The sequence below is a fragment of the Mytilus californianus genome, unplaced genomic scaffold (genome assembly GCF_021869535.1).
Source record: "Mytilus californianus isolate M0D057914Y unplaced genomic scaffold, xbMytCali1.0.p SCAF_19, whole genome shotgun sequence".
Lineage (NCBI taxonomy): Eukaryota > Metazoa > Mollusca > Bivalvia > Mytilida > Mytilidae > Mytilus > Mytilus californianus.
Genome location: NW_026262667.1, coordinates 2085310 through 2110871, shown reverse-complemented (window position 1 = coordinate 2110871; position 25562 = coordinate 2085310). Strand labels below are relative to the sequence as shown.

Genomic DNA, 25562 nt, shown 5'->3' with positions numbered 1-25562 from the left:
TATTATTATATTACAGTTTAATAAAACAAACTTTTATACTAAATAAAATTACATGTATTAGCTTTTCCTTTATCTTCTAACTTGATATATTATTATTTGGTTATCTGGATGTAGAAATGATTTGTAAGAATTTTTCAGAGAAAAAAAAAACCATATCAACAAATAAGTATCAGGTTTTTTCAATAAAGAAATATTTAATAGCGATTGTCATTTTGGTAATGTGTGTCATATTTCTTACCTTAATACCATGTGATTGTAGTATACTGGTGAGCAGAATGTTCGAGGAAGTCATGCTGATGGTAAGCATTTTCTTTCCATTTACCAAATAGCTCAGCAGAGTTGTATCTGTGTTTTTGCCATGCAGTTCAAGATTACTTGTATATAACTGAATGGTTATGATGTCATGTTAAAGTGCATCTATCAACTTTTGTCTCGATGTTCTTCTAAGCATTTCGCTTTTATATTCCTAAACAATGTGAACATGTATTCTATATTTATCTTGCTGTCTATTCACGATATATTTACAAATTTACGTTGCTTTTATTCAGTCTCCAGACGGTCAAGGGACAACAGCCATTTTCATATAGCGCATGAAACAGACGAGAAGCATGAAAACATTCTGCCGACAAAACTTGAGGATGAACACTCACATAAACATGAAGCTTCACATCTTAGTCATAGCCACAAAGCAGAAAACTATAACGAGTCAGATCACTTTGAGGGACCTGTGACTGCATTACATTCACTTACCTTGAAATCTATGGCTACAACAAATCACGATAAATCGTTAAATAGCAAAGACCGTGGATATATGAATACCAAATATCCCAGTGATGATGAAATTGTTCTAGAAGATATATATGCGGTATCGACAAGACATAAAAACTATACAGAGCAGGGTCAATGTAATAATGCGTTCAAGCATGAACAAATTACATGCCTAGACGACAGTATCCGATCAAAAAGCATGCAGACTTTGTCGAGTGCTAGCAGTAGGAATGATATATGTTACAGTGAAAGTGACATTACAAAAGCATTAGGCAGATCCAATTCGGGGAATCATCATTTATCTACTGTAACTAAGTTACTTAGGAGATCGTCCTCTTTAGGTAGACTTGATACAGAATCGGAAAACAGAATAGAGGAGAAAGACCAGCTATCCAACCGGTGGCTTTACTATGACAAAGATAAACGTCTTAGCGGTACCGATGCCTATGTCTTTCTATTTCCTAGTACTAAAGAGCAAGCAAAATTAGGAATATTATCCGATGAGTCGTTCGTCCGTACTCGCCGTTCAACGTACAATATAGATACAGATGAAAATGGAGAAGATAAGAATTTGTATCGTAGACGTAGCTACAGTAGAGCAATATTAGATGACGAACGAGATTCTAAAAATATCGGACAAACAGAAGATGAAGTTTTTGCATCAGAATTGCAAGAGGAAAAATTAAACAGCGATATCAGTATGAATGAAGGTTATAATAACCCTATATATGATGAGATCAAAGAATACCAAAATAAACCAAAAAGGGTAACAGAAAATGAAACCGGACATGAAAATGAATACTTCCTTCCATCATCTGGGGACAATAGAAAGAAATTTGACTCGAGGGCGGATGAAAATTTCGAAAAAGAACGCAACAACATCAATAATAACTACAACTCCAATGACGAAAAACTGTTAAAGAATAAACGACTAAATGGAATTATGGATAATGGAGAAAGTAGTTCTCAGGACGTGGTGGCTTATTTTTGATAATATTGCAGCTTTTAATAAGCACAATTGATCTCCGTAAACGCATAATAGAAAATATACAATGACACGATGTATATATAACATGAAATATCAACCATTAACTTCATAATAAGTACATTTCATTTACATTCAGCTTCCACCCCTCTAACCCCTCCATAATAAATAAAACTTCAAAATTTCATTAGCTCACCTGGAAGAAGTTGAGAGGGACTAGTAATGGAGAAATATCAAAGTTCAAAAGCACGAGCATCAACATCTACTTTTTAGATTGACATACAGCTATATAATTTTGTATCTACAGGCTAACTATACGACATATGATTGTGGTCACATGACATATATTTCACTGTTTATTTGATTAAACGTTGTAAGTCCGGAGACACGTTTTAGAATTTAAGCGACCTGTAATTTCAAAACGGGGATGTATATAAAAAGAGTACTTTACAACATCTCGTCAAATGTGTTCAATCTAACCTTCATTTCACTTATCCTTACTTTGATTAAACTTTATTTCCGAGTTAAACAATCTAAGCCATCTGTAATTGCAAAACGGTGATGTATATAAAACAGTACTTTACATCTAGTCAAAGTCATTCAATCTAACCTTCATTTCCAAGTTCAACAATCATTTAACTTTGTCTAAGGTCTAGCTACTAGTAAATATAATTAGGTAATAATCGCATGCCACTAGAATTAAGAGTCATATATTACCGCCCTGCGCCAAGAAAGGTTTCCCTTTTTTACATTGAATAACACCCCGACTTTGGTTTAATTTTTACATTTGAATTTAGTTTTCCAATACAACTTACCTTGCTGCAATCATGTACAGGGTATTTAGGTGGATCCAGGGATTCATGTTAGCACAAAGCCAATGTTTTGCAGTCGTTATGACCTGTAATGTATTGTTTTGCATGCAAATTAAATGTTACTATCATTAATTTAAGTTTTTTTCTATGGTTAAAAACAATGAGGCGAGCGATGGTATATCACAAATAACGAATCTCCTCCAGCAAACATCAGTTTTTCTTCCTTCAAAAGGATAAACATATTTTATACAAATTTGTAAGCATAGAAAAGGAATATCCGAGTTGTTAATGAGTGTAAAATTAAGTAGACAGACATACAAGTGTAAAACGCGCCAGAAATAATCAGAATGATTTTATTTGAACATTTTCCCCAACCATTCGACCTGAGAAAGGAAGTGAACGTGTTCTTTGTAATTTTTTGCTGTCACAAATGATAAATTCAAAATGACTTATTCACAACAAGCATTGTGTATAAACATTCTTCATTGTTTTCGAAATATATTTAGGTAATGTACAAATTCACACATACAGCACAATAGCTTTAAATACATACGTATATAAGTATACATTCCAAGTTATTTTTTTCATTCTTCCTATCTTGATTTAAAGAGAAAATAAATAAAAAAAATATATGCAATGATCAAATCCTCGACACAGTTTTGTTTTATTCTATAGACTTTACATGAGCACCGATGATGTTATAGTATTGAAAGACTGCTCAACAGTGTCCATTTCAGGAAGATAGAAAAGTGCTTCAAATAATGAATTGAAATAGAAATCTTTCCTCATATTTGAACAATAAAACATAGATCCACCTCTCTATCCCTATTGTCCGCTATGGTAAGGTATTCTCGGATTGTGTGGATCTGGTGGTAGACCTCTATAAGATCTTATCAATGCGCTACCGGAATAATAAATCCCAATGCCAAGGCATAACAGACCTAGTATTATAATAATTATATCAAACAGTTTCGCATACCAAGACATTGTTCTTCCTTTAAGGTAAAGATGAAAATAACATGGCCATATTAAGGATAACATCGTTCCGGTAAAACTTCCAATCAGTCCCATTAAAAGAGAGAAATGAGGTATAAATATTGCCATTAACATTGTAGAGATGACTAGTAAGAGACGTAGGATTACAGCCCATATTTTCAAACTCTTCTCGTTGTCTATACACACGGGAAAAATTGTCTTTGGTCGTCCTCTGAAGAAAGATTCAGCGAGTAATTCGACACTAGCAAAATATGGCAGTGGATACGATAGTAAAGCTTTCAGTACAAAAAATACATTAACGGCAATTCTGAAAATTCGTGGCAAGTTATTGGTAATAAATTCTTTGGTATTATTTCCAAACGTTAGAAATCCGATGTAGGCAAATAAAGCTTTGAAAACGGCGGCAGCAAAATGTGTCCAATGCATCATACAGTTGAATTTCTGCCTATCAATCAGATTTCCTTCTAAGGTGGGTACAAATATTTGTGATGTGTAACTGAAAACAACTACACCAAGAGATATTGGGAAGGTCCAAATATTTATGCTAACTTGAACTTCGGACCATTTCCAATCGTTGATTCTAGAGAAACAGTATACCAATATTATGGCATTGATAACTAGATGTGCTACTGTACACCAAAAACTAAACCAAGACACACTCTTTAATGTCTGAAGGAATGCACATGGCAACAGAAACGCGGCACTGATCATGATCCAATAAGAAAGATCTAGTGGGCTCTCACTCTCACGAAAGCAACCGATGATTAGGTCACCGCATAAAAGAATGTAAAGAATACATGTCATTAATAATTCTATCATCTGCGCAACATTTACTATTCTACCACCAAAACGAGGTCCAAACACTAAATTGGCAATATCCACATATGAACAATGCACACGAATTTTCTGTCCATACTGGTCTTCTTCATACAAGCATTCCACTAGAATTTTCCCAGTATGACAACATATGTATGCTACTACTATGATTGCGAGTAATGTCCAGTAGCCACCCTGTAGTACAGCATAGGGAAAGCTTACAACAAACATCCCCTAAAAATAGCAATTATCATCATTAATTATCGTAACGTAAATGTTTTATTTTTCTATAATACTCTAGATAAATTCTACAAAACATGAATGATCAAAACAATGCTAAGTACTAAATCAAGCTTCTTGTTCATTACAATACTGCTAAGGAAAGGCCAGAATCAGGAACGCAAGAAATATGACTTGAAAGCAATTTTATTTCATAAAAAAAATCTCAATTAAAGAAAATAACAAAATCAGTATTTTTACAGTTATGATTTCTGGACTCCGAATACTAAAAAAAAAAAACACATTTTTATATCTGGTGAAATTTTCTAATTTGATAATATCTTTGGATTAATATGGATTTTACCAAATCTATAGTCTTTGCAACTCTTTTTCAGTATTAACACTTACAAAAATACGAATATCGAACATGCAAAGAAATTAGTATAGCCTTTATTTTTCGCTTTATATTTTTGTTCGTTTTGGATTTAAAGTATATCACCTAGTTGTTTGTATTACAATGTGAACTGACTTTGCTCCTCTTATTGCAGACGTATCTACATGCAATTTATTATGTCCACCTCAAATCATTCTTACTAAACACGAATACAACAAGGATATAAATATTATAAGTTTGTCAAATCTTCTACTGAAATTTTATAACAACAATAGAGATTTAATGTGGAAGTATAATTCTAACGATAGCAATTTGATAAAAGTGTTATTTCGCATCAAGATTTTTATGGTAATATTATTTACTAGGCTAACACATTGAGGAATTGTCATTCAAATCAATATTTTTCTTTAGGTTATTTATAAACAATCTAAGTAGGCTTATAATTATGCTGTTGTTCAATCAATGCGCCTGGGAATTTTTTGGATACACATCATTTCTTTTATTTATAGTTAAACGCTACTAAAACATTTCTTTTGTTTTCTGCAAAATTTGTTTGGTCATAGCATACTTCTTCCTGTACTATTTATGGCGTTGCCTGAGGCGGATTTAGAGGGGGGCCCGCCCCCCCCCCCCCCCCCTTTTCTGGGAAAAAATGGTTGATTATATAGGAAATCACTGAAGCATGACCGGAGCGGGTCCCCTCTTAGGCAGTCAGTGGGCCCCCACTTATGAAAATTTCTGGATCCGCCACTGGAACTTGCTGTATGTAATCCTCTGCGAAATGTAGCAACTGCTATTACGATAGTAAGACGACATGATATCCACATGAGCATGTTTAACACATGTAGCTAGCTTCCAGTAACTGCGAGCATTCTTTGATACGTTGTTATCTATTATACCGTTTAAGGTTAAGTGCTTCTACTGATTTTATGTTCTTTCGTTTACTTTTGTTATTCGACCGATAGTACAAGGGAAAGGTCGAAATCTCATTAAACTAGTTTAAGCCTGCCATAGATCTATAGTCATGTGCCTAGTCAATATCATCGTCATGGTCGTTAGTAATGGTCCCATTTCATGTGCCTAGTCGATATCCTTGTTAGTAATGGTCCTATTTCATGTGCCTAGTCAATATCATCGTTAGTAATGGTCCTATTTCATATCATAATATTTTTATTTGGAGAATTTGGTGCTGATAGCACATCTTTGATAATTCTGATTAATTTAGTATCAACTTTAATGGACTCGGAACAATCTAGAACTTGTCATATTGTAAAGACATCTGTCTATTATTGAAGGCGCTATGATTCCCATTAGATGTCTGTTAATTTCTTGCTGTGAAGGATTGCTGTCACATTGATGTAAACCCGGCATCGCCCTTTATTCATATTTAATAGAACATTTATCCTTGGATTTGTACATTAGTGAAATGTACCAATGAAAGCGTTAAAAACCAGTCAGTCCTTTTACGCGTGTCATTAGTGCTGTATTGCACTAGACAGTCGTTCTTTTGCACATTTTATGATGTTACGATAGTGATAAAGTGTAATGGCCATATTGGGGTGTAGGATACCATGTTTTAGAAGAATTTGTTGTTTATGAAGATTGTTATTTTTTGGTTATTTTTTTAAATGAAGTACCTGTTCAGATTTGGATTTTAATCTCAATTTGGACTTTTACAATTATTATTCCAACACACACAGCATCCATAAAATACTTGTTTCGACAAACAAAAATTTCAAGCATAGAAAGAAAGGAATTAAGGGGCTATAAGATTAAGAGAAAGACATTACTTTAATCTCCAGTTGAAGCCAAAGCAATGTGACAAAATAAAAAAACATAAATCTGTTCACTATATCAGCAAATGGCAATAGCTCTGACTGCCTTCTAATTAAAAAAAACACAGTTTACATTCTTGCTTGAATCGCTAGATATATTAAGAATTTGTGCAAAGAGAAGGCTGTAAAGGCTACTGTTTTGGCCCCTTGAATTCGAATATCTAATAATATTATAAATCTTCCAAATAAAATCCTTCGTATGTTGAAAAGACCGTCAGATAGCGGTATTTATATTTTCTTGATTTGTCTTACAGAGTGACATCAAAGGGCTTCAAACTTCTTTCTTTCATTTAATGCAAACTAAAACTTGCAACAATTGCCTCATTAATATTCGAATATAAGCCAAAATCATATCAAAAAGATATTTTGCTACATATACCTTAATTCAAGTATGTTTATGTGTGTAAAATATCTTTTCAGGTATGAGGTTGACTCATATCTAGTTTGTCCACAAACCATGTGTAAAATGACCAATTTATGGCACATATGACATTTCGGCATGTTAATGACATCATAGTGACACAACAAAGTCACAGTTTATACTTTAGTGTCCAGATTATGTCATCCTTTTCATTTATCAATAAAACTTACATTTTTAAAGGTATAAAAATGTTTACTAGTTTTGCAATTTCATGTGCCAAACAAATTGCTATCATTGTTAGAAATAATGATATCCTTTACTTTAAGAGTGACATAATTGTCATGACTGGGTGTGAGTTCTTAATGTCCACCATAGATAAAAGCATTGGATTTAATATCTCTTTCCTTAACCGCGAGACACATTAAAAATTGACGTATATTTGTGAGAACTTAATCCTATCATTCAGTATAGCAGTGACAATAACATTAATGGTACCGAATTTACGGCCCCAGATGACAATCATTATTTCTTCAGTGATGCTCGAGGCCAAATACTTGAAAATACAAAACTTAATACAAACGTTGAAGAGCCGATAAAATCAAACAGGTTCAAAAGTAAAGCCAAAACCGGACAAATTAGGCCGTTTGTTTTCTCAATTGAATTATTTCATATTTTCATGTCTGGGACTTTTTATAGCCGACTATACGGTATGAGTTTTTCTCATTGTTGAAGGCCGTACGGTTGCCTATAATTGCTTACAGCCACATCAATTTGAATCTGGGTGGATAGTTGTCTCATTGGCAATCGCACCACATCTCCTTATTTTTATAAAGAAACCGAACTATGCACGAGGGCGATACATTCCTTAATTTCAAATTATTTCCAAAATTTTTTATATTGGTAAATAGTAGGCATTACTGATTGAAAGTTATAAAATTGAAGTAAAAGTTACTAAGCTTATGTGGCCGAAACTACATTAACAGAGAACAAATGGTTAATATTTTAATAACAGCTGGGATGAAGAAGATGTTTCCTAGACAGATATATGAAAATAACTTTAAAAAAGACTCAAAGGGCACATAATGAACAGCTTGAGACTGTCTGGTAGAAATACTGCGTAAGCTTGTTTTTCCCCTTAAAACACTTAGCCATTTTACTTGTGAAAATATGTTGTCCTAGATGACTTACGCTAATAATACAATAACGCTATACCTTTTCACTCTTTACAAGTGAGATGTCTGTGATGATAGGATGTGGATATTGTTTGGTATTTTGACACTTTTTATCGTATGTCCATTAGTTTTCGACAATTTCTAACACTATTTATCAATAAATTATTAGACTAGAATCAAATCAAGTCAAGATTTTTAAATGAGTAGTAAGATGTGAATATACAAGAAGATGTTTAATATCTTATCAACAACTTCTCAAAATAAATCAAATTCTTAACATCTTAATACGAGAAAATCCTGAACAAATAATAACTCTGATTGTCCCTTTGGTGTCTTCTGGCTCTTTTTTTATAACATCCTTCAGATATTAATAACAACAACAAAGTTATCAAAGATACTGAGACTAATAACTAAATACGGCAAACGCAAGCAAGTCATAAATATACTAGCTGTTTTAATATTTTGGAATTTGGCACAGTCCAACATATTTTCTTTTGGGTTTCAGACGTATCGTCATGGGCTTTGAAGAACAATTGCCAAAGACAATGTTTTTGATTTATTGTTTGTGTTTAACGCCACGTTCAGCCACGTTTATTGTTTTGTAGAGGAAGCCGGAGTACACGGAGAGAATCGTCGACCTTCGGCAAAAGATTGACTGTGCGCAACATTTTGGGATTTTACCCATTTCACTGGCAAAATTTTCTATTTCTCAATTAGATTAAACTTTGAAAGGATTGAATAATTTTACCATCTTGCTATTTTTTAAATGGCGAGATAATGGTCAAACCACATCCGCTCACCAATTTAACCGCCGTAAGATTCCCCAAATGTTTTCGTTACTTATTCCTTAAGGATTTGTTTGCTTGGTCAGTTTGTAATATAGTTCGATTTACTCCTATACTATCCAAGACCGGGATATTACTGAGGCGGCTGTAAACGATGGCAATCAAAAGACTCAAAAACACCAAAAAAATATCTTGAACACAATCAAAAGAAATAAACAGTCTAACCATTTGAAACCCTGAGAATCAAAGTCTGTTTAATAAGAACTACTACAAAAACGAACAGATCACAACAGGTAAACATGTTCTACGTGTATTGTTAAAATGAGGTACCTGTATTGCATTTGTTATATTCCAACCAGCTTGCCACTCTGAAATTTTATAGCGCTTGCTCTCGTCTTCAAACTTTTCTAGGATATTTTCAGACGGTTCACATGTGTCTTTCTGCGCATCATATTCAGACATTTCATAATCTATTTGTTCCTGTGTTATGATTGGGTGCTTCTCCTCTTTTGTAGCACCATAAGCTGGTATAAATGACCGGATGTATCGGAAACTTCTAGAGAACATTCTGAAACTAAGAACAAGTTACAGGTTTAATTTCATATTATATATTTCTTAAATATAGTAGTAATTTATGGTTTATGTTTTGTAAAGCAGCAGCAGCGGAGCAAAAAGAATAAGTTTTTGATGATTTTTTAAGTTCCAATACTATAAATTACTGGGAATAAGACATGTGTTCCCGTGAACTTCCTTCGTCCGTCAGTAAACCTAGCGAGGAGAGGTCGTCTACTTGGCTGTTCGTGATGCATAGATATAGATGTGAACGTCAAATGAGTTTTGGGAGAGTGTTGTGTTTTCTGCACGTGAAAGAACTCTTGCAATAACTATTCGTGGAGTCTGTACGTTATATACTGTATGGTAAACTATATGCTTCTAACCAACATAGTTTTACCATCTTTTCGAAATGACAGTCAAAAATTCTTGCCATAAGAAGAACCAACTTGTAACTTGTTCTTGTCCTAAATACGCCCATATTTTCTGTTTTATTTAAGCGGGGATGTTCCACACGATACAATAAGTTAAAGAAAACCTCCCAAGTCAGTTTACATATGTTTTAAAGAATATATTTCATCAGCATATGCTGTCAACCCATAAAAAGACAAAACCAACCATTCAAGTTCAGGGTTTGATACGATACAGAAATGTGTTCATTTGGCATGGTTTTATTCCAATGTTGACGAACCCTTTTGCTAGAATCCTAAGATAAGAGGGTCTAACGAAGTTATTAAAACTAAAGTTTGCTTACATGATTGCTTCAAAACGTGTGCACAAAACTACTTATGATTGATTGATGTTTGCTTGAAGAATAGTGGCAATTATCCCATTCATATTCAGGACGATAACAAATTAACAGTTAATTCAAAAGATAGGATATCTTTAAAGTGGGTAGACTGGGATGAAGGGCGGGGATTTTTTCCAATCTTGGACCCGCAAAGAGCCGTCGCAAATGATCTTTAATGTGTGATATCCCTGCCAAGATGATGCATAGGACTTAACGTCCCAATTCCGACCTGACACGGCTGGTATTTATTAGTGTTGTCAACAGTTAATCGGTTAACCGGTTAACCGTCGGAAGGACTGAATATCGAATACCAAGAACGCTAACCGGTTAACCGGACCCTTTTTTTCAATTTTAATAGATTTGATATAAATGTGCATTGAAATCATTAATAATTTTTTGAAATGATAGTCGTGCTAATTAATTTGACAGATCAATTGTCCAGTATATTAATTACTATTGTTTACCTTGAAAACACTTATAGGTTAGTTATACTTGGTCTTGTTTTATGAATATTTAAATGTTCATAAAACATGACCAAGTATTGTCTGACCAATTTAGAACATATTCACACCTTCGAGTGACATAACAAAATTAGCCTCTCATTATAATAAATTAAATAAAACTTTGGTATTAGCTCACTTCAAGTGTTAAAATGGTTAGTAAAAAGGATGTAAATCATATTTAATGGTCATTTCAACAGATGGAATGAAAGAGCTATGAGATAGTTTTGTGATAACGAAAAAGGATACATTATTAAAAAATGGAGATTTCTTCTTCTTCAGGTATAATTTTATTTTATAATTTATCTAAAGTTCCTTCATTTTAAAAAGCTCACAATGTTATTTAAATCAGCTTTTTAAAAATTGTATAATTCTTGATAATGACAAAACGTCATCAATTAATTTTAATTTACAATCATTTCAACATCCGATACTTGCTTTTTTTTTGATGGATTTTTTTTCTTCAAAAACTGCCTTTGATTTTTTTATCAACAGTCATTGTTTCTTAAAACGTTGATTTTAAGGTCTCGTATAAAAATTAGATTAAAATTACCTGTATTTTACCTACACCTTTGCCCCTTTTTCAATTCGTAATTTCTGGGGGTGGGGTGGGGTGGGGTGGGGTTTATATGCATCATTTGATAACATGTATAGTGTTGAAATCTCAACTTAAAATGCTTTTATAGTTCTATTTTCCTGAATTCATTTATAATAATTAGACAAACAATTATAGTGCTCATGATTTTTTTGTTTTTTGCTCTTTTCCTTTGGAAAATGCCTTGGGGGGATTGTACACTTCGTTAGTGCAGTTTTTAAGAGTTCACTTTCATAATTAATCTACAATGAAAAGTCATTCATGTATAGCATTTTATAGTGCATGGAAAGCCATGTACTATGAAAATTAGATTTTCCATTGGACGAGAATGGGTGAGTATGTTCTAATTATAGGTTAGATAATACTTGGCCATGTTTTATGAATATTTAAAGCCCGAGGCGTATAGCTGAGAGTTTTAAATGTTCATAAAACATGACCAAGTATTGTCTGACCAATTTAGAACATATTCACACCTTCGAGTGACATAACAAAATTAGCCTCTCCCATTGAAATAATCAAACCTTAATATGAGCTCACTTTAAGTGTTCACATGGTTAGTAAAAGGGATGTAAATCATATCTAATGGTCATTTCAAAATATGGGATGAAATAGCAATGAGATAGTTTTGTGATAACAAAAAGGATAAATTATTCATAAATGGAGATTTCTTCTGCTACAGGTACAATTTAATATTTATATGTCTTTTAAAGAGCACGCAATGTTATAGAAATCAGTGTTTCTAAAAATTGTATAATTTTGAATAATGACAAAACTTCATCGATAAATTTTGAAATTTACTATCGTTTTAACATCAGATGCTTACTTTTTTTTTTGTATTTTTGTATTGATGAATGTGTTAGGGTTTTTTTATATATATACTTCCTTTGATTTTTATTATCAACAGTCATTGTTTCTTGAAAAAAACATTGATTTTATATTAAATATTAATTTACCAACACCCTTGCCCCCTTTTCCATTTTTTTTGGGGGGGGGGGGGGGGGTCTGTCTATGCACTATAAAATGACATTTGCATTGAAATCTCAACTTAAAACGCTTTTATAGTTCTGATCTTTTGTTTTCATTTATGATAATTAGGCATACAACAGTACTCATGATTTTTCTTTTTGATCTTTTCCTATGGAAACTGCCTCAGGGGATTGTACACTTCATTGGTGAAGTTTTTAAGAGTTCACTTTCATAATTAATCTACAATGAAAAGTCATTCGTGCATAGCATTTTATAGTGCGTGGAAAGCCATGTACTATGAAAAATAGAAGGGAAAATACTGATTTTCCATTGGACGAGAACGGGTGAGTATGTTCTTATCCGATTTTAGAAAAATAATTAGCACAAAGACAACTTATGTCTATCAGCTCGGGGCAAGATCTAAAGTAAACATAATTAGATATAGGAAAATGTGGTATGAGTGCCAATGAGACAACTCTCCATCCAAGTTACAATTTATAAAAGTAAACCATTATAGGTCAAGGTACGGCCTTCAACACGGAGCATTGGCTCACACCGAACAGCAAGCTATAAAGGGCCCCAAAAAATTACTAGTGTAAAACCATTAAAACGGAAAAAAGCGTACATGTATTTTGAACAGTTGACAGCTGATTTCATTTTACGATTTACCTCATTATTTCACTTTGATTTGATATTGCGTAGACCTACATGTAAATATGCCATCTCCATCGTCTAAGACTTTGTCATACTTTATACGAAATGCCGACTCAAAAAAATGGTAAAACAAAAATTATGTAAATGTATAATTACTGTGTTATACGAGTAACACGCTTAATTATCTCAAATTGAACAACTCCACAGAATTTTCTGAGACACCAGAGAAAATGACACAATCGCCGGTTTCAGACTTTGTCGATTCTTCGAGATCAAGACTTTCATCTTCCCAATCTGAAGTTATTACAAATGCCATAGGAGATATGGTAGTAATGGATTATTAAGAATAAAACTTCACTAGGACTGCTCAATAATGCCCAGGCATAAACTTCAACTAATCTTATCATAAAACCGTGCATTTGTAGAGTAATGAAAATTTTTTAAAACTTCAACTTAAGTATCAGTTAACCAGTTAATCGGTCGAAAGATTGTCGAGTAACCGGTTAGATAAAACTGTTCAATTTGACAACACTACCAGCACAGCCAATCGAACGAGGGTGTTACTTCTGGACGGAAGCAGATTTATTTGAAATAAATGCACTTGTGTACGAAGTTAACCCTTGGGTTAAACTATACTTACAAGGAAAGTGTATTTACAATGAAAAGATTATGTAGACTTGGTATACAAGTGGATTTATATTTACAAGCCCAAACGAAATAAATTGCTTCGCCAAGCGCAGCATGGATACGACCGCAGAGGTCCAATCCTGAACAGTTGGGGCAAAAATGGACACAATATTCGCATTTGATACAGGTCTGAATTTGGATTGTAATTAAATATTTGACACATAATAGGTTTCTGACACAGAATAACTGTAGTCAAAGAACTTGAATTGGTAATGTGATTTGAATTGATATTCAATTTTTTTTAACCTCCCCCCTTTTCCAAAAAAAAATTCTTTCCCTCAAGATATGGTCATAATCTCAATTCAAATTTCCAATGGAGTTTGCAACCATAATAACCCATTTAAATACATCATAAAAGTCTTTAAATAGAAAATGACATACATAATCATGGCTAAATTTTAAATTACCTTCATCAGTATTTTTAAAATAGAAACTTCTAAAAATAAATTGACAGCTAATCACCTCAAGACAATACAAGATTTCTTTATACATAATTTAAAAGCAGTGTAAGGGAGGCAATTCAAATGTTGTGTTTGAATTACCTCCCTTGCACTGCTTTTAAATTATTTTTTGTACTTAAGTAATTGTCCATTAACCAGGACACCCTTGTTTTTCACCCTTTTTTCCCCTAATTCTTGAAAGGGTTTGAGCCATAACCCCCCAAAGCCAATTCTTACAATCCCTTTGTGGTATGGAAACTTGTGGTATAATTTTAGAAAGATCCATACACCATTCCACAAGTTATTGTCTGGAAACTAGAAAAATGCTTATTTTGGCCCCTTTTTGGCCCCTAATTCCTAAGCTGTTAGGACTATAACCCCCAAAATCAATCCCAACCTTCCTTTTGTGGTTATAAACCTTGTGTTTAAATTTCATAGATTTCTATTTACATTTACTAAAGTTATTGTCCGGAAACCAAATGTCTTCGGACGACGACGACGTGATACCAATATACGACCGCAAAAAATTTTGCGGTCGTATAAAAATATTAACAAGTCTAAATTGAAAACAACGTTCAAACCTATGATTGCGTTGTATAAAAACCGCAATTTTTATACGTGTGCATACAAAACAAATTTCTTGGTAGAGGGGTCTAAATACAGCACAAACAACATTTTCCAAAAGACCAAAAAAGTGAAAAAAGTATATTTTAACAAAACGCATTTGACTAGCAGGTCGAACAACGGATTTTTTTAAACCATGATGACTGCCATGGCGATTGCCAGATAAACGGATCAGCAGATGTAACAAAATGGATCTTAATAATTAATTTAATACCAAACAGAAAACAATAAACTTGCGGAAAAGGTGGTATACCGCAAACATGAGGTGCAAAAATATGTACACCATATCTGGATTTCGACAATAAAAGTCTATTGAGTGATGTTATGAATCGAAACGGTATTTGGAAGGCCATATAATCTACCTCAATTTAGGATAGACTCTTGAATTTTGAAGAGTCGAAATAGGATGAACGGATTATATAAACCCGAAGGCACATATAATACAAGCCCAAACGAAAAAATATAAAGAAGTCTAAATTGAAAACAACGTTCAAACCTATGATTGCGTTGGATAAAAACCGCAATTTTTATACGTGTGCACGAAAAACAAATTTCTTGGTAGAGGGGTTTAAATACAGCACAAACAACATTTTCCAAAAGACAAAAAGTGAAAAAGTATATTTTAACAAAACGCAATTGACTAGCAGGTCGAACAACGGATGTTCTTAAACCCTGATGACTGCCATGGCGATTGCCAGATAAACGGATCAGCAGATGTAACAAAATGGATCTTAATTATTAATTTAATACCAAACAGAAAACAATAAACGTGCGGAAAAGATGGTATACCGCAAACATGAGGTGCAAAAATTTGTACACCATATCCGGATTTCGACAATTAATGTTTCTTCGGTGATGTTATGAATCGAAACGGTATTTGGAAGGCCATATAATTTACCTCAATTTAGGATAGACTTTTGAATTTTGAAGAGTCGAAATAGGATGAACGGATTATATAAACCCGAAGGCAAATATAATACAAGCCCAAACGAAAAAATAAACAAGTCTAAATTGAAAACAACGTTCAAACCTATGATTGCGCTAGATAAAAACCGCAATTTTTATACGTGTGCATGCAAAACAAATTTCTTAGAGAGAGGTCTAAATATATATATATATATATCCCAGCACGGCCAATCGGAATAGGTGAAAAAATTATGTGGATTGGGTACACAAGTGCATTTATAAGACACAAAGTTTTCGTCTTGGTCTTGCTCTTCATGCTTACTCGTATAAATTGTAATTACATAAACCGAAAGAATGACTATTACGAGTGTCGTGTATAGTCATTGTACGATGCAATTTTATTGGTATGTGGTCTAAATAATAGAATTCGATTATATTATATTCTTATACTTTTATGTGCATGTACTAAAGTTGAGGTTGCAACTCACTAAAACAAAGCTGACCTTAGAGTTATTTTATGTTCTGTTAAGGTCCTTATTGGCCCCAAAATAATTTGGCTGGCCAAATCTTTAAATTTGAGTATACCCGATTAAAGATTATTTTAATAATGTTTAAATATATTCCAGAAACAGGTGTCATCATGCGAATTAATACAGGTCACATTCATTATCATTTACTAAGAGTAAATTTTATTTGGTTATAAGTCTTGCAGGAAAATAGTAACATATTCAAAAGTAAAAATTTGCTTAAACGTTAATTATTGGGGGTAAAGTATTAGCGTTATAAAATATTAAAAAGTATGAACTAGATTTAAGAAAAATCTACCCACCAGCAACCGTACATCTTAGAAAAAGGCAGTCTAATTAAAATATAGAACTCTGGTTTCGTTATACTATGGAGCATAACGAAACCAGAGTTCTATATTTTAATTAGACTGGGATAAAGGACGAATGAAAATATTTCAAAATATTTTTGAAGATGCATTTTTTTCTTTACTTCTTTGTTGTAATTGATTGCCCATTTAGTTTCTTCTTACTTTTTTAAAGAAAATATATTTCATTCATTTTTAAAGTTTCAAACCAAAGGGGTAAGTTACTGGGGATTCACAAATACGGTAATATGGACTACTCCTATCCAACAATAAAGTACATGCTATAAAAGAGGAGCGGACGACTTTTAGGCGGTGTGGGATGTACAGTTACGCAATACGTCCGGTCAAAATAAGGACGTGACTTCAGATGTCTCGTGGAAGGAAAGTGCCCCGCTCTCTGTACGCTTGCATCAGCTCTGTAAGGGGGCCGTAGGTGGCTTGTTTTCAAGGCAAAATAGTTGTCCCGATTTAAAATACTCTCTTTTCCAGCAGCAGTCTATATTTCCCGACCTGCATCCCGATCGACCTTTATATATTGAATTTCGTGAATGCGTTCACTTCTTAGATATGTATACAATATTTGTTAACATGCATCATTCAGTCACGTGATTATCTGTGTATTACGCCAAGCTCCTAATCTCGCAGAATTTGGAAAAATGGTGTTGTGTTGGATTATTCATAGATTGAGACAAAGAAAAATCTGCCATGAACACCAAATTAGCAAAGAAACCACCGACGAGGTTCCTAACCATAGGGAAAGGCTCACTGATGAACATGTGGCAAGGTAACGTTAATATTTGAGATCTGAACCCTCCCCTTTTTAATGTAGATCAGTGGAATAAATATGTTCCATAAAACTAACATCATTATTTTAATTCAAAATATTGTGTAAAGGGCTTAGCACAAAGCCTTCCCTTTATGTTTTTTTCGCATTTTTTAAATGACGACGAGGGGGGGGGGGGGGGGTTAACGACCTTGACTACCCATGAGGATCTTACGCCTTTTTGGGCATTTGAATAATTTATTTTAACCTTATGGTAATTGATATAATTTTGAGAGACAAAAACATGACATGAATATTGTAAGAACAAGAATAAAAAGTAAAATGAACAATAATTTGATAAAAAAAATGAATAGATTGATGAATAAAAAAAATGAAAGAATGTTTGGAGGGTTTCGTCATAATGTGTTATTCTACATTTAAGTTTTCCATTAAAACAAATACAAAAACAAATCTATTGTATTCATTTTCCAGTTTACTTTATTTAGTTAGCTTTCCTTTTCATTATCTTAATCTGAAACAAGAAGGTATTTTGAACTAAATTATATACCAAAGTTCAAGCTTAAAATAAAGGTGAGAAAATTCTTACAACTTACCTCAAGCAACTTCGTCAGCAAGTAACGATTTGGATTTGGAATCCGACTGTAATATTTAATTAGCAATAAAGAATTAAGACATGACGATTCTGTCAATATTTGTTGGCTGTCTTCAACACAAATCACTTAATTCTTCAATATTCTTTCGTTCTATCTTTCAAAAAGGACAAGAAATTTGTGGGACTATCAACGTAACACGGATGACATTTAATTATAGCATCGATTTCCTGGTAAAAAGTGGTATAATATGGAAATTTGTTCAAAGTTAAACGGATTATTAACTGGTTTCTACTTAATGCTGTGGTTACTGTCTTGTAATCTTCTTATATTAAATTTGTTCGTTTAAACAGATGATTTTCAATTTGCCTTAGTCAAGATCTACAAGGATTGGTTTACAACTTTGCCACCTTATCGCGTTTTGAAACTTAACTAGAAGATTTAAGAGAGGTATGAACAAACAAAGGATAATATATCAGCTGTCTACGTAAAGACTTGAGAAAATGGCTAATAATTAGATAAATGGAACCATTTACGTTGATTTGGATACATTTTTTGTAAATTGGAGTTCTAAAATAGCATTTTAAATTCAATTTCTACGTAACATCTTCTTAACCAGTTCAAATTACGAAAATTAAAGTAAAATTTGATTTTAAGCAGATTAAATTCTTTGCAGCTCAAAGGTTGTACACGTGCAGATATCGTTTCCAAGATATCTTTATAAATCAAATAAGGACGATCTGCTTTTTTTTTTGAGTTTTGAGAAATAATTATAAATGTCAAAATCAAAACTTAACTTTTTTCTTTAACCGTCCGGTTTTGACAGTTCCCAAGCTCCCTGCTGTATAACAAGAATGGACAGGTTGAAATGTCTCGCCTGCTTACTGTTTTCGACTGAATATTAAAAAGTAAAATCACAAAAATACTGAACTCCGAGGAAAATTCCACAAGGAAAGTACCCAATCAAATGGCAAAATCAAAAAACAAACACATCAAACGAATGGATAACAACTGTCATATTCCTGACTTGGTACAGGCATTTTCTTATGTAGAAAATGGTGGATTGAACCTGGTTTTATAGCTCGCTAAACCGCTCACTTGTATGACAGTCGCATCAAATTCCATTATATTGACAACGATGCGTGAACAAAACAAACAGACACAATAGGTAAAAATGTCAAAAATAGGGGTATAGCAGTCAACATTGTGTTATCATCTTAATCACTATAAAAACAAACAAATGTAACGAAGAAGCACAAAAAGGCATACATCAAATTTAAAATCCTCGTTTTGCTTATATTATACGATTTTATTTATCTATGTAAAATCCACCCATAAAGGATGGAAGGTTTTAAGTAATGGCGTAAAATCGCGCGTTTGAAATTCGCACAGGTAGACATAAAATAATTTTGTCGTTCAAAGTATGAGGGGATATATAAATACAGAGTCACGTAAAATGGATATAATAAAAAAACAGACTTAACAGTAAAAGTAATATTAACAAATAAAATAAAATAATTGTGTGGTACAAAGTATGACGATATACATAAGTACAGAGTCGCGTCAAATGTATATCACAAAAAAAACAGACTCAACAGTAAGAGTAATATTAATAAATAAAATAATTTTGTCGTTCAAAGTATGACGGGATACATAAGCACAGAGTCACGTCAAATGGATATCTAAAAAAAACAGACTTAACAGTAAAAGTAATGTTAATAAAGATAAATAAAAGAATACTATAACACGTTATTAAGATGATAAACAACGTCAGTACGCAAAATCTATACTTCAAGACCATTTGACATACCCCTGGTTCATCAACTTTCTGCTCAGACACTGGTGACGTTTTACAAAGTCTGAGTAGGAGCTACAAGCTCTTGAATAACGAATAAGTTGGGAAATGTATATCCCATATGCAGGTGAAGTTGGTATATTGCTACTAAGGTGGGGGAAACTGATAATTTCAAAATTAAAATCGTCTCGTTTGTCATAGATTCTGGTACTGAGATGACTGTGTATGTCAAATTCGAGGTATAAGTCTAAAAATGAGGCGGAGGAAGCCGTGTCTGTTGTTTCTTTAATTTCTAGTTCTGGTGGATATATTAATGGAACCCAATCAGAAAAGTTCGGATTGTTAATGGAAAGAACATCATCAATATATCTGAAAGTGAAATTAAATAACCTGGCTTCTTTGATCTTCTTGTTTTTGACAAGTGTCTGAAGGAACTCCGATTCATATGAAAATAAGAAGAGGTCGGCAAGGAGAGGCGCACAGTTCGTTCCCATAGGAATGCCGACAATTTGTTGAAAAAGTCTACCTCCAAATTCAACAAATATGTTGTCAATAAGAAACTCCAGGATACTGATCACTTGTTCCTCTGTGTAGCATGTTTTACCCTTTTGTTCACTATTAACAAAATATGCCTTATGGTATCCCAAAGTAATAAATTTATAGCGTATGCTACCATTTTTATGATGAAAAGCATTGTGGATTATTTTTTTAGACGGGTTTTCAATTGCACATAAATTGTCTTTATGATTAGGGTCTTACTACGGATAAAATTATCTGAAAAAATGATCTATATCGTGTAATAATTGAGAATCTGATGTACAGTAACCAAGAAAACTTAACGTTGATCAATGAACCATCAAAATGAGGCCAAGATCTTCAATCAGACATATACACCACAATTGCGCAGGAGTGGACTGATAAGTAGGGGGGGACTTCTGAAAGTGTCTTATAGTCTAGAAGTGAGTGTCATCTTTCATTTATCTTTTTAATTTTCAATCAATAATTTTTTGGGGCCAAAAAGGAGGGGACCATTTACTTGCCCCCGGCTTCTACACCAGTGCACCGAGAAGAAAATTGTATAATCAATCTATACACCGCATATAGTTATATATTATTTATAGTAGCTGAGAAACAGATTTAACTGATAAATGGAAAATAGAAAAAGATTAAGGTCAGACAAAGATATATATATGTTGTGTACAAGTTAGCATTTTGTACAATTTATAATTCTACCCTACGTAACACTTTGCCTCATAATCTCATTAAGAAAAAAATCACACACCTAATTAAATGGGCATTTAAAAAGTCAGAATGCGAATATATATGATCAAACTCTTTTAGGTCATTTTTTAGTAACAACAAACAAAAGAACTATGTCAATTGGACCTGCTTTGATACGATAAGTGCACTTGAATATTTACTAGATAACATTTTTGTTCGCTATGGAGATTCCGTATATCGTTAAGTTATCGGAATTCCAATGGGGACTTACTGTGCACCACTTATTGCGGACCTGTTAGATTTAACAAAAGTTTAATAATACTTTTAGATATTTGGATGATATATTGGCTCTCAATAATGACGATTTCAGTGTGTACACTAAAGAGATTTATCCTGCTGAACTGACTTTGAATAAAGCTAATACTAACAATGAAAACTGCCTTTTCCTGGATCTTGATATCTATATCTTTAACGGGAAGCTTAATACCAAAATTTACGATAAAAGAGATGATTTTTCATTTCCTATTGTTAATTATCCGTTTTTGGAAAGTTTGCTATAGCTTGCTATAGCAAAAACTTTCCTAAGGCATCGGCCTCAAACCGGAAGTGACAGACTATCTTACTTGAGGATGTGTGTTCTACTCCTAGATAATGTAGTGCTGGTGTATGACAACCGTAATTCTAGGAAGATGCTTTTGAAATTTTGAGTTACTTCTATTTTGATTTGCTTACAGTTTGAATTAAAATGTATTGAATGTTCATCGATAATTCAAATGAATTCAACTTCATTTTGAAAATGGCTATCACAAACACTACTTCTCGGATCTGCGCTGCGCGGAAAGTCAAATCAATACACATCTACACGAGACAGCAGTTTCTACGTAATGCTTTTATCGGCCGGTATTCCCCAGACATGCGTGAGATCCATATCAACGGGAGTACTATAATCCCGGTTTCAGGGGTTTCCTCCCGTCCTCCGGTTGAAGAGAAAATAAATACCGTGTTTAAAATATTTCATGAATGAACATTTTTCGACGCTTACTACGATTTTTACAATGTTTATTAAGACGTAAAAGCCCGAGTGTATCGAAAGTATCCCAGTATCTCATCTCGGCCCACAACAAAATCGGGACTATTATAAACTCGGCCTATTACATAATCGGCATCAGAAAATCGGACTATAACAAAATTCGTAATTATACTACTTGCTATTAAGCCAGTCTCCCAAACAAAGTTTGGAGACTTATTGTTTTGCTCAGTTCTTATTATTTTTCGTCTTGAGGTCCAATTAGGGGTAAATTTAAGGGGCCAACAGAAGGGAGGGATTTACTATAGAACCCTATGGGATTTATTTTTTTTTTTAATTTTCAAATGACTATAACTTGAAAACAGTAAGTGACAGACACACGCGGTTTTCAGTAATGATCACAGGATCATAAAACAAATCAAATGAAATATAGAGGAAATCCGTCTGGATCAGCCCCACCCCCTCCTGTTTGAGAACTTGTAAACGGTTGAGATCCCCACCCCGAAACCATATATATTCTTGTATGGGACAATAAAACAAATCAAATGAAATAAAAGGCGAATCCCCTGGGGTCACTCCCACCCCCTTCCTGGGAATGACTGATTATGAGAGCTTTGTTTGGGAGACTTCGTAACAGCATCATGTTACAATTATTTCTTGTATTAAGTAATTTTTTTTTAAAGTCGGAAAAAAAGTTAAACACCCAATCTACACATTTACAACCTATTTGAAATATTACACATCTACCGTTGCTATCTAGCACTTTGATTAGATGGTGACGTTCCCATGTCACCATCTTATGATGTTTATATATCTCAACTTGTTCGATTCGCTCGTGTATGTAACAACGTATTTGATTTTAACGAAAGAAATCTCTGTAATGCTGAAAAATTATTACACCAGGATTTTCGATATCACAAACTAGTCAAAACATTTCACTAAATTTTATCATTGGTACAAGGACAGCATTCGTAAATATAAATCAACATGCATACATCTTATTTTTTATCTTTCACATCCAATCTTTTATGGTAATATTCTATATAAAGCACACAAATGTCGCCATTCACCTCAAAAGCTAACCAAACCTTTTAACAGACTTATTCAGAAGGGATATAGTTACGATACTGTTGTCAGGTCATTAAAGATGGCATATTTTGGAATTTATATTGATTCTTTCATAGGGTCTTTGCATCGGAAACAAACACATTTATTCTACAACCAGTCGTTGGCATGATACTGGTTATGTTCTTCTCATATATTTTATGATGGTATGATATCAAACCCCTAACAGGAGGGATTGTGCCTGATTTTCATATGATGAAGACATAATCTTTCAATCAGTTTAATTGATGTCTGGAGCTGGCATGTCAGTAACTGCTAGTAGTCTATTGTTAATTTATGTATCATTGTCATTTTGCTTAGTTTCTTCTGTTACCTATTCTGACATCGGACTCGGACTTCTTTTAAACTGAGTTTTACTGTGCGTATTGCTGTGTGTTTGTTTATTCTACATTGGCCTAGAGGTATAGGGGAGGGTTGAGATCTCACAAAACATGTTTAACCCCGCCACATTTTTCGCGCCTGTCCCAAATCAGGAGCCTCTGGCCTTTGTTAGTCTTGTATGTTTTTTAATTTTAGTTCATTTATATGTTTCGGAGTTTAGTGTGACGTCCATTTTCACCGAACTAGTACACATTTTTGTTAAGGGGCCAGCTGAAGCCCGCCTCCTGGTGCAGGATTTTCTCGCTGTGTTGAAGACCCATTGGTGGCCTTGGGTTGTTTTCTGCTCTTTGGTCGGGTTGTTGTCTCTTTGACACATTCCCCATTTCCATTCTTAATTTTATAAGTTATCATTTTGTACAATTTATAATTTGTACAAAAAAATTGTACAAATTATAATTTGTACAAAAAAATTGTACAAATTATAATTTGTATTTTGACTTTGTACAAATTGTAATTTGTCCAAAAAGTGCCAAACTCAGTAAAGACACGTCATTGTTACATTTGGTTGACACATTCAACAATACCTACCGTTATCTTGATGATATTTTTTCGTTAAATAATCCAGAGTTCTCTAAATATACTACCGAAATTTACCCAAAGGAACTTATTCTAAATAAATCTAACATAAACAGCAGTAGTTGTCCTTTTCTAGATTTAGACATTTCAATTTCTAAAGGGAAACTCCATACTAAAATTTACGACAAAAGAGACGATTTTTCATTCCCTATTGTTAATTTTCCTTTTTTTGACGGCGATGTTTCTTTGGCTCCATCATACGGTGTTTATATATCCCAACTCGTTCGTTATGCCCGTGTGTGTAGTGATGTCATAGATTTTAACGAACGTAATCAATGCATCACTGGTAAATTATTAAGTCAGGGATTTCGTTACTATAAATTACTTAAATCTTTTACTAAATTCTTTCATAGATACAAAGATTTGATTAGTAAATTTGGCTGTACCTGTAGAAAACTTATTAAAAACGGTATTTTACATCCTAAATTTTACGGTAATATTGTACTAAAAGCGCGGAAATCACTATGTGATCCGCGTAAACTCATCGAACCTTTAAACAAACTTATTAGTAAAGGTTATCTTATTAATGTTGTAATAAGATCTTTGAATATTGTTTACATTGGCACAAATATCGATTTTGTCATGTTTTTTTTTGATGTATCAATACACATCCACGTTCATTTTCTATATAGAGATTGCTTTATCTATAAATAACATTATACATATTTATTATAAGGTTAAATCCAAACTATCCTACTGCCTGTCGATACTTTTATTTTGGCATTGCACAAGTCATGTCTTCTTTGACTGTCCATGGCGTTAAAACACTAAATCGCTGGGATGTGTTATAGTTGATTTTAGTCTCTGATGCATGATTTTTTATTATTAATTGTTTTTGCCTTTTAACTAGCTTTCAGTAACTGCGAGTACTCTCAAATCGTACTTTCGTGTTAATTTGACCTGTTACACAATTTGTAATGCATTTTTGTTATTCAATGTTTACTTATTTTGTGTTATATCTCGTCTCACTATTTTCAATATGTACCACCTTTGATAAGTATTTAGTATGACGATAAATTTTCACTGCTGTTCTCGTACTATGAACAACAAATTTATTTACTTTGTAAAAAAATATCTCAGTACTCCTAACAACATTATTATTATATTCAAATTTACCTGTTTACGTTATTTTATTTAACGCCATTTTGTCTAAGGTTATAGTTGTCTTTTTGACATTGTGTCATAGATCAAATTTATTCATTCAGTGTATATTTACTTGTTTTTGTTAATATGTCTTTTTATTTGAGTTAAGCCATTTCAATTGATATTTTATAGTGTGTCTTTCTATGTTGTAATGTTACACTACTATTTCAAGTTAGGGTGAAGGTTGGCGCC

General features: G+C 33.2%; 1 protein-coding gene across 1 annotated transcript; it reads right to left on the bottom strand.

The window, feature by feature from the left end:
- Positions 1 to 3390: 3390 nt before the first annotated feature.
- On the bottom strand, positions 3391 to 4611 carry LOC127726978 (vesicular inhibitory amino acid transporter-like). Its single transcript, XM_052234351.1, has one exon. It carries the CDS (start codon positions 4606 to 4608, stop codon positions 3391 to 3393), a length of 1218 nt encoding a protein of 405 aa, XP_052090311.1. The 5' UTR covers positions 4609 to 4611.
- Positions 4612 to 25562: the final 20951 nt, after the last annotated feature.